This window comes from Pelophylax lessonae (assembly GCF_965119305.1).
Source record: "Pelophylax lessonae genome assembly, chromosome: 1".
NCBI classification, from domain to species: domain Eukaryota; kingdom Metazoa; phylum Chordata; class Amphibia; order Anura; family Ranidae; genus Pelophylax; species Pelophylax lessonae.
This window is the reverse complement of record NC_138768.1, coordinates 225677403-225688464: the sequence shown is the minus strand read 5'-3', so window position 1 is coordinate 225688464 and position 11062 is coordinate 225677403. Positions and strand designations below refer to the sequence as shown.

At 47.1% G+C, this 11062-nt stretch overlaps 1 protein-coding gene across 3 annotated transcripts in view; it reads left to right on the top strand.

Moving 5' to 3' along the window:
- Positions 1 to 447: 447 nt before the first annotated feature.
- The window catches only part of ATXN2 (ataxin 2), a gene marked incomplete at its 3' end in the record, with an annotated part of 179710 nt that continues 169095 nt past the window's right edge, over positions 448 to 11062 (top strand). For all 3 annotated transcript variants that reach the window (XM_082265650.1, XM_082265649.1, XM_082265648.1), the window contains exon 1: positions 448 to 600. In XM_082265650.1, the coding sequence (XP_082121776.1) occupies positions 509 to 600 (92 nt within the window). In that variant the 5' untranslated portion in view covers positions 448 to 508. The remainder of the gene's footprint in view (positions 601 to 11062) is intronic.

Genomic DNA, 11062 nt, shown 5'->3' with positions numbered 1-11062 from the left:
CTGCTCTCCGCCTCCCTCCGCTCAGGTATCCTTCCGACTTCCCGTAAATAGTCCCTGCCCTGACACCTCCCCTTTCACCTACACTTGCTCCCTGTGTGTAACAGGCCCTCAGTTTCGGTCACCGGTGTCACGGACTGATTTTATGGTCCGTTTTTGGCGGCTTTCCTCGGCGCTAAGGTCTGGGACTCGGTGTCAGCGGATATAGTAACGGCGCCTGGCCCCGTATTCCTCCGCGGGCCCGTTCTCCTCATCAGACTGTTTTGGTCTTGCTCGCCTGTGGCAACCGTGGAGGCTTCTTTCCTGGCTCCGCTCTCCCCTCACAGCAGCCGGCGAGGCCTCCACTTGCAGCCGCTGGCCCGACGTCTTCGCTAGGCCCTGAGTATTGTATTCCCACAGACTGCTATTCTAAGCCGGAGGAAGAAGAGGGCACGTCGCCGCCGCTCTCCGCTCTGTCTGTCGGGCTTGTCAGCTGCTGAGAACCCCGCTGGTGGTTTATGGGACCGTCATCATGTCCATGAAGCAGAGCGGTAATAACAGGAAGCCCGGCGGAGGGAGCAGTGTGCCGGCACCCGGAGGAGGAGGCAGGCAGAACATGGGCAGGTGGGTGAGGTCTACCATGGTGTTATTATTACTGAAGGGCGTTGCGGGTGTGGGAGGCGGAGGGTCGAGGCACTAGGCCGCGGGGCTCTCTGCAGGCCTCACCTTCATCCAAGGCCCAGCAGGGAGGAGGCCTCGGACCGACCTGTCAGCTCATCCGGCCTGACCTCACTGCACAGGACTATGGGCAGCGGTCCCTGGAGGCCAATCACTGTACCGAGTCACCCCCTTCAGTGATCGGGTCACTCCCTGTGTCCTCTCTGATCGGGTCACCATGCTGTAGGTGGGATAGTGTGTATATTGCGGGTCAGATCGGGCACAGTGTCGGTGTCCGCCCTGTGACCCCCCCCAGCCTGATGCATACAGCGGGTGTTTTGTCGCTTAGGGGTACATGATGCCCGGTGGTGACATTGGTGATCTGATGCCAGGCTGTAGTGGTGGGGTGTGCATGTCACAGTAAAGGACGGACAGGGCCCTGGTAGGACATGGGGGGAGGAGGGGGGTTCGGAGCACACTGGTATCATTCCATGCCGCACATGTGACAGCGGAGTGTGGCAGCGTTGCAGGGGTTAATCCGCAGTGCTCACCAATGGCAGACAGGGCGGTTTTGCCGGCTGCGCATTATTCTAGGTGTTGCTTCCTGAAATCCTCCAATCCAAGCAACCTCCCCCACCCCCCCATTTATATCGCCTTTATTCTGCATCCGTCTAACGGGGCTCTGCTGACACCCAGGCGGATACTAGTGCGGCGTGTCCCCTCCACTCTCCTACACCCGGTGTCACCGGATCTGCAGGTGCTGAAGCCTGCAGTGTCGCTCCGGAGGACGGGGGTCCCCGCCAACACTGTTCATCGGTGTTCTGTCAGTGACCTGTAATACTAGTACTGTAAGTTGCAGGGTGACTGAAACATGTCGGACAGGTCCCCCTGTGTATGCCAGGCAGCAGACTGGGATTACTATTATGGGGACATATTGTGTGACAGGGTGATCTTCACCTGTGATGTGTGTGTGTGTTTGTCCTAGTTCTGTATGACAATCTAAATGTGAGGTTTCCAGTGTTGTCTAATGGTGTCAGGCTGTGATTGCAGGATGTGCTCCCCTTCATGATTAGCTGCTGCTGAAATTTCTGATTCACACAAGGAACAGGAAATGTTTTATTCCATGAAACTGTAACCTGTGTTCATATGATTTTGCTTTCAATTTGTTAACAATGTGTCCATGTCTTGTGCCATTTGGCTTCATTAAGGGCTCTTTCACACGGGCGATCCGATCAGATCCGCCTGTCAGTTTTTTAGGCTGATCTGATCGGATCCTCCATGCAGCTCTATGGGGCAGCGGGTGTCAGCGGAGACACCTCCGCTGACACCCGCTGCCATCCACATCCGATCCTGTCAGTGAAATCTGGACGGATGGAAACCCTATTTTTCCATCCGTTCAGTAATCGGAGCGGATCTGTTGAGAGCGGACAGGCGGTCCGCTCTCATCCGATCCCCCATAGAGGGCAGCGGGGGCTGAGACACCTCCCTCTCCGCTCTGCAAGCGGAGACGGAGCTGTCATCCACCCGGCTCAGCGGGGATCGCGGATCGATCCCCGCTGAGCAACACAGATCCGCCTGCGGAGGCGGACCGTGTGAAAGAGCCCTTAGGCTACCAGGCTTTTTTGTGTGTTCACACCTGTAAGGGTTCACACTTGTGCTATCACAGACATTGCATGTGATTCGCATTGCTGTGCAGAAAACATGTGATGTCTGTGCGATGCAAATTCATCCATACAAACTGGTTGAAATCACATCACATTTGCTCCACCATGGTGCAGGACCCTTTTATTGGTTGGCACTGGAATCTGATCGCTTTGGTGTTTACACTTATGCAATCTGATTTTCTGCACCGTTTGACAGTTTGCTTTGTGATCTGCGAACCGATATAGGGATGTCATTAACTTTTATATTGACCCCCATCAGCGGTTCCCAGATGACAGTATGAACCAGTGTGTGATTTAGGTGCGATGGGGGAACCGACACTGAATCGCGGGGTTTCCCCGCATCACATGAGTGTGAACTGGGATTCAAAGGATAAAAACACCTTTCAGGGGAAAAAGTAATAAATGCACATATTTTAGCAAAAAAGCGCATTTATTTATATTTTTCCTATGAGATGCAAAGCATTGTACCCAGAATCAGTAGGTCACATAGGTGCAACGTGTCCAGTTCCTGCAAACACGGCCTCCAACTTTCTGCTTGTATCTCAGGGTGATCTTTCTGTTAGTAAGCTGAATGAAGAGTGAATAGACTGAGGGCACTCATCAGCACACTTAGTTCATTGCAAACTATAAGTCATAGTACAAGATGGGACTTGTAGTTTATTCATTCAGATTTCTGTGCATTTAAATGTTACTGAGAGAAGAACCCCTACCTGCTGTCATGGGGGGGGGAGCTGGAACATTTTACATGTTACACCCCAAATACGGGTGTAACATGTCCCAAAGGTGTACTTAGCCAAAAGTAAGTGTATGACATGAACATTGTATTAGGAAATTGGTCCTTTTACTGGAAACTTGTACAGAGGGAAGTGTAGGTCTTACCTGCTGAATACGGCTACTTAAAATGCTTGTTGCATGGTTGCCATAATGACCTTCCAGTTTAAATACTTCAAAGGTCATTGACCTGGAACATGGTTATGGATTACTTTGTGTATTACAGGTCTGTAAGCCATCATATTCAAGCCAAGATGCCAGTATTTTCATAAAGGTCAGCCATTTCTTGGGGGGTGAGGAAGGAATTTTGTCTTCCCCTGTTGGAGCAAATTGCATCATATTTTGCTGTTTTTTTGCCTTTCTTTGGATCAACTGTGGGTATGGGGTTGTTTTATATTTATTTTTCCCTTTTTATTGGTTGAACTATATTGACTTGTCTTTTTTTTTTTCTTCATCCAGGCTAAGTATGTAACTATAAAGCTGAGGATAATGCGCTAGGCTCGTGCGCCCTTTCTTGGTTTTGTATTTACAGTGTTTGGTCGACCGCCCCGGTCGTAGAGGGCAGCATAGCCTAGCCATAGTGGATGCCAAGTATGAGTACAAGTTCCAAGATTGAGGCAGCCTGAGGACCAGGTTCTGAGCGCAGGAGTAAGGTGCTGAGCAGCACTAATCTTTTTCTGGTGCAGGGCTTGCATGCAGAGCCATGTCATTCCTTCATGGGGATCTGTGAATGAAGTAAAAGTCGAGTCATTCACTGCTTGTTTTTCTCAATGGACCATTAGTGTACTGATCAACATGCTTGTAGTTCATTCACTCTCTTCCTCCAGCTTTCTAACTGAAAGCCCATACAGAGATAAGAGCAAAAAGCTGGAAGTTGGGCAGGGGGGGGGGGGGTGTGCTGGAGCCTGACCGGTACCTGAGAGCAGGAAGATCAGTGGACTAAGGGTGCTCACTAGCTCCCTTGCAGCTCATTAAGAACTACAAGATTCCTACTACAGTGATCGCCACTAGCTTCCAGATTCTGTGTCGAATCACTGCCCTGCTGCTTGGTGAACACAGAAGATTGCTTACTTGGCACAATTGCTATTCAGGGAACACTTTGTATTTCATCAAAGAATACAATGTGTTCTCTGGATGAGGTGATGTTCGTTACCCTGTCACCTATCCTCTCTGCCTCGTTCAATCAGAAAGCTTTGCATTCATTGATGAAAATGCAGAGTGATCCCACAGTGGTGCTCGTGCTGAGTGAGTAACCTTCCGTGTTTACTAAGCAGCAGGGCAGCCACTTGGCACCAGACCTGGAAGCTAATGGGGACTACTATAGTGAATTCCAGCTACCACTGAGATTCCACAGGCATGTCACATACATACGTTGGTCCAAGCTGGAACAAGATAAATGTAAAAATTACAATACCTAAACCATTTTAAAGCAAACCTGTTGTTTGCCTGTTTAGTAACAGTCTTCTTTTAATGCTGGTCCCACCAGAAGCCCTTACTGACTTCCCTTTGCTACCTTTTAGGATCTGTTAAAATGCTGGGAGTGAACAAAAATGCACAGCATGTCCTGGCAAGGTTGACCATGTGACCCGTTTGCCCTCTCTGTATAGGTGAGCCATGAGACTTACATTTGTCCCAGATCTGGTGATTGACTGTCCAGGCTTCTACCCTGTCATGGTGACAGAGTCCTCAGCTCTAGCATCATATGTGAGTTTCTCACTTTCCCTCTTATTGGCTACATTGAGCCGCAGGAGAGAAGGCAAGGCAAGTGTACTTCAGGTAGGCCAGTATTGAAATGAACATGTTGCTGTGCCTTGCACTTGCAAAGAAACAGGTTCATTTAGGTGTCCTTCAGTACAGGTAACCCTTGTAACGTGTCTGTAGCCATAGTTGGATTTTCTTTCTATTCCATTAATGTGAGGGAGAATTTTGTGTGCATTTTTTTTTTTTTCCCTCATTGGGGAAGCGAGGATAAAATGCAGACTGCATTGTCTGTTTCTAATCATTGCTGCTGTACATGTGATGTCTGCTGATTGACAGAAAATGTAACTCTCTCTATTGTTGGTGGTATTTCCTTCCATTTCAGTTTATATAGTGTTAAGTTTATTCGTAGGTGCAATCCCATTTTAATAAAGTTGGGAGAGAGCTGTTTAAAGGTGGAAAACCATATTTACTTAATGTTGGTAATTAGTCACAAATAAGGCTGATGTCTGGTAAAAGTTTTTGCACAATGTATAGCGGCAAATGGTTTTGAAGGTTTTTAACAATTTTTTTATTTGCGTAGAAAATAAAATAAAACCTGTAGTGTGAAAATGTGTTGCCATTGACGTTTTTGAGAAGGTTACTGTGGTTGTCTCTGCAGTATGGTTACTAATCCAGAATAAACACACAGCAAGTAAATTCGAAAGTCCCATTCTTCATTTCTTTTTTTTTTTTTTTAACGTAGGGAGATGTTAGCAACCCTAACCTATTTGGCTTTAGATCTAGTATATAGTAGACGCTGTCTCTTCTTTTATCCAGAGTGCCATGTACAACCAAGCACAGTGGCCTTTATGTCAATATAAACACATGCAACAAAACTGTAGGGGAAAAAACTTTTTTGGAAAAGTGATTTTGTGGTGTATCACTTTGCAGAGCATATCTAAACCAGGGATTCCAATGTTATGACCTTCTTGGACCATTTCGGAAGAATAGAAATTGTCTTGGATCACACACAAAATACACTGACAATAAGTCTGGCCATAGACCGAGCGATTTGTGTTTTTTTTTTTTTTTTTTCTCTCCCCTGCAACCATGGGTTGCAAGAAAGAAAATCCCTCATTCCCCCATCAACATAGTCAGTGTTGATGGGGAAATCCCTCCTGCGGAGTCATTGTGTTCTCCTGGTGTAGGGGGGGGCATCCCTGCCAGAACACAATGATTATTGCTAGTGGCTACAACACTCACTAGAAATAATCATATAAAATCAGACAGGCTGCCTGTACCCAAGTTGATCAATCAATTGATCAACTTTGGTACATTCACCCTTCCCATGGTTTGAACGGTGTATGGCAAGTTTAAAGAAGTACAGCCATAGCTCGTTTGGCTGTACTTCTCCTGTGGATCACTGGAGTGCAGATTGTTCTGCACTCTGAGCAGAGAGCCGGTGACTGACAGTCACCAGCTCTCTGCTTAGGGAGCTGTTAGAAAAGCATGATCAGCGGTCTTCGTTCTGTTCTTACTCCTAGAGCTGGCGTGGGACAGATGCAGCATCGGACCAATGCTGCATCCAGCTAAGCAAATATGATTTTTCTAGAAAAAAATTCCCATACTTCTCTTAAGGATAGCTGGTGAGCAGAAAGTCGGACAGATTACAAGTTAAAGACCACTTATAGGTACCTATCTGAGTACTAAAACTTCCTTTTTTATTTTTATTTTTTGTAAAATAGGGCAACCTAAAACTAGTGATATTTGACACTCTTTTTGATAAACGAATATATCAATATCTGGTTTGACGGATGTAGTAGCAATTCTCAGTTAATTCTCAAGGTGCTCATCAAATATTTTGTTTCTAATTTTTGCCCTTCGTGTGCATCACCCTCAAATAGTTGCTCACAAATATGGGTGCTGCTGATGACCTGAATAAGGTGTGGTTGTGAAGAGTGGGATATTTTTCTTTGGCAAGATAAAATGTAAAAAATTGTTAATGTACCACCTCCAATCATCCACCACGCCTATTAGTGATCTTTAGGGCCCACTCATATCAGCAATATTATGGTATGAATGGCCCGCGTGCTGTGTGATTGCAGTGCATATTTAAAGAAAAAAAACCCATCTAACTGTGTATGCACATAACCGAGTTGCGTCATATTGCCATATGTTGTAACACTCTGATTTATGATAAATGTATCCCTGAACAGATCCTGTACAAAGCAATACTTTGTCTTTGCGTTGGGACTGCATTGGCCAGTGCTGTCCATTGGTGCTGGAGTGAATAAGAAATGCTTACTGTGTAGCCTTACGCACCATCACACAGCTTTGCAATGGAAAATGTCTCCTCCAGCTTCCGTTCAGGCACCCCCAATAATTCGTTTGGGTGAACCGTACTTATGGTGACCTCTAGCTGCCTGGAAGAGTAAGGCTTGCCCAAAAAATAATAGGGCTGCAGCATGCATGCTCAGCAAAAGGTAGTTACAAAGGCTGTGTGGCACCAGGCAGGACCTAACTTAAGAATGCTAGAACAGGGAGGAAGGTGTGTATTTGGCTTAGACCAGGGTTGGGGAATTAATCCTTTCTTTACTATGTTCCACACATCATGGCATTGAGAGGGTTTAAACAAGCTTACATCTGTTTTAAAGCTATATATCCAGCACTTCCTTTTATTGTTGAAGTGATCAGTCGCTTTTAAAGGGTGATGCTGTCCCTGCTGCACGGTAGCTGCTGAAAGCCCAGCACTGGCACAGATTGTTGAGGATAGCCCGCAGAGAAGGAACTGTTCGCACTGCTCCTAAAAGCTATGTTTATTTAAAAATGCACCCTGACCAGCCTCACTTTTCAGGGTTAGCACAATGGGGCAATGCTGGCCCTTTCCTTAAGTTTCACCCCTACTGAGGGGTATGCAACTATTCCCCCCCAACCCCCCAGCTGTGAAAGTACCTAAGGCTACGTTCACATGTGGGCGTAGCGGATCACGGGCAGAATTACTGCGATTCTGCCCGCGATCTGGAATACTTGCAAATCACGGGACGCCTGTGCGATGTCCGTGATTTGCAATGCACCCCAAACGCTGTGCGATTTTGCCGCAATTTCCGCCTGCCGAATCGCGGTAACATCGCGCAAGCAGAATCGCGGGCCGCATGATGCCCAAAAAAAGGTAGAAGAGCTTCTTTTGAGCGTCATGCGTCCCACGATTTTGTTTGCGCGATATTACCGCGATTCAGCAGGTGGAAATCGCAGCAACATCGCACAGCGTTTAGGGTGCCATTGCAAATCGCGGGCATCACACAGGCGTTCTGCTATTTGCAATGATTCAGGATCGCTGGCAGAATCGCAGTGATTCTGCCCGTGATCCTCTACGCCCACATGTGAACGTAGCCTTAGTGTTATCCCCCCCTTACATCGTACATGGACTCTAGAAGATTCTTCTGGGCTGGTCCCTGTTAGCCTTGGCGATCGGCAGGTGGGGGACACCCATCTCGCTCGGGACTCCCCAAGTCTTCTCCCCCTTGCAATACCTATCCAGGTCAGCTGCGACTTCCCCAGCTGCTTCCTCGTGGAGGAGCAAGATGGTGGTGCTTTGCGTCCCTTCTGGTTAGGCGCTTCCGGTTTGTGGCCATCTTGGGGGGGGAGCGAAAGTCGGCAGCAGAATGGTGAACTTCTGCTCACGTCACTTCTGGGTGGCGCTGCGAGTTTCAATAAAGCAAAACGAAGTAATGCTTTTTCAAAAAACCAGCACAGAGGGACAGATCCTTGGCAGAAAAAGACTACAGGAATCCAGTGGAAGGGTGTGCAGGTATGTCCACCAACCTGCATGGGGGGGGGGGGGCAGCTGGGGGCAGGGCTGGAGCTAGGGCAGGAAGCAGTATAAAGATCCCTATGCTGGGTTCCTTTTCTTGGGACTGACCATGTCCGATGCCTCACCACCCTGCCCTAAAGATCCTGCTAGTCAGGACAGCTGCAAGGTAAGCCAGAACACTGGAGTTCACTCTGTACCTCACCACAAACGTCTCGGACTGTGGTATATGTCAACTGCTTATCTCATGGGGCCCGTTTTTCTGTTTCATTACAGGCAAAGGCCCAAGAAGAGAAAAAGGCAAAGACCAGCAGCAAAGCATGCGCTTCTTGCGGTCACAGGTTTCCTCCAGAATGGGGGGAAAAACTGCCAAAAATGCATCAACAAAATGGTGGCTAAAGAATCAGAGATTTCTTAAAGACATTCTTGATTCTTTTAAAAAAGAGATAAAAAGTACAATTGGTCCCCTCTGTACAGCCAGAGAAAGCTGAAGGCTCCAGCCGAGGCAATGACCCATCTACTAGCAAAATTCCCATACTCTTTAACAGTGGAGATGAGAGGGACCAAGGGGAGGAGGGATCGAATTTAGATGTCTCGGATTCAGAATCTGCAAATGGTCTAATGGGCCATACACACTATACAATTGTCTTTAGATTTTTTCCTTTTAGATTTACCAAAACCATAAAATATGAGGTCAAATCTAAACACTTTCAATTTGTATGCAATCAGGCAGGCCCTTGCACTACATAGTTGAAGGTAAATCTAAAGGAAATCTACCAACAAAAGTTGTATAGTGTGTATCCAGCTTAAGTTTGAACCTGGATGACGAAGATCCAGAGGCCGAAAATACATTTTTGCCCTCAGAGAACATAGATAATTTGCTAAGAGCCATAGCAGACACCCTGGGTATCAAAGAGCAAAAAGTTGCAGAGCTTTCATTGCATGACAAAATGTACAAAGGCTTATAGCCAAAAAAAAAAAAAAAAAAAAAAAAACAGGACTTTTCCGGTACACGAGACCCTGAAAAACCTGGTCAAGAAAGAATGGGAAGAACCAGAAAAGAATCTATTTACCCCCACTGTGATCAAACACAGATATCCCTTTACAGTAGAGGACACCAAACCCTGGGTGAAATGCCCTACGGTAGTTAGTAACTCCCTGGCCAGAGTCGCAAACAAATCGGGTTGCTGATCCCATGGCTAAAAAGATAGAAGCACTTCTGAGAGGAGCTTGGGAAGCATCGGCTGCGAACCTTAACCCAGCCATAGCTTCCACTTGCATGACTAGGACCCTACTAGTCTGGCTAACGCAGCTGCATGAGCTGCTAGAAGGGGATACCCCAAGGGAGGAGCTAGTGAAAACCATTCCCACGCTAACCAGAATGGCAGCGTTCCTGGCAGACGTATCAGCGGAGTCCATAATGACATCGGCCAAAGCTACCGGCTTACTCAATTCATCTGGGAGGGTTCTATGGCTGAAGTCTTGGGGAGGGGGCATTGCGTCCAAAAATAGATTATGCTGCATTCCCTTCATGGGTGATCTACTATTTGGACCTGACTTGGAAACGGTCTTGGAACTGCAGCCAAAAACAAGGGGTTTCCTCAAGCTAAAAAAGATATCGGGGGGGGGGGGGACGACGTTGTCCATTCATCGCACAATAACAGAAGGATAAGCAATAGAATTCTCCTCCTGCCACCCCCCCCCCCCAACCAAGTGTCTGGTAATGAAACTCCCATACTCCACAGACCGACCAAGCAGTAGCTTTTTTTAGCAGCACAAGAGAATCTAATGGCACAAAAAGTAGTCTGCCAGGTACCGCCGGAAGAAGGAATGGAAGTCTACTCGCACATATTTGCATGGAAAAAACATCCGGCAAGCTAAGGCTCATATTGAACCTAAAGCCACACAACGAAAGCGTAAGATCCAAAAGGTTCAGGATGGGGTCCATCTTCTCGATCAGAAATATTCTCCCAGCAGGAGAATTCATGGCCACGGTAGATCTGCAAGATGCAAATCTACATGTACCGATTAGAAAATGGCTATCAGAGATACCCAAGATTTGCGGTACAGGGCCCGGCTACCACACTGAATTTTAAATGCATGGCTCTGCTTTTCGGTATGTCCTCCGCACCCAGAATCAGACAAGCTGAACGCCAATCTACACGTAAGCATATCCTACCTGCAAGGCTTAGGGTGGATAGTGAACAAAGTAAAGTCACAGCTAACACCAAGCCAAAGGGTCCAATACCTAGGCTACATACTGGATACCAGAGTAACCAAGATTTTCCAGACAGGGGAAAAAAGTAAAAAAGATCAAGGAAGCAATGGTATCTCCAGTAGAGACCAAAATCATGACTAAGACAGAGCATGGCAGTGTTAGGATTGATGACGTCCTCAATTCCGGCCATCACTTGGGCTCAGCTCCACATGAGATCATTGCAGAATCACATCTTGGCCCAATGGGATAGAAAGGCATCATCCCTAGAGGAAGCCATTGCAGTTCCCC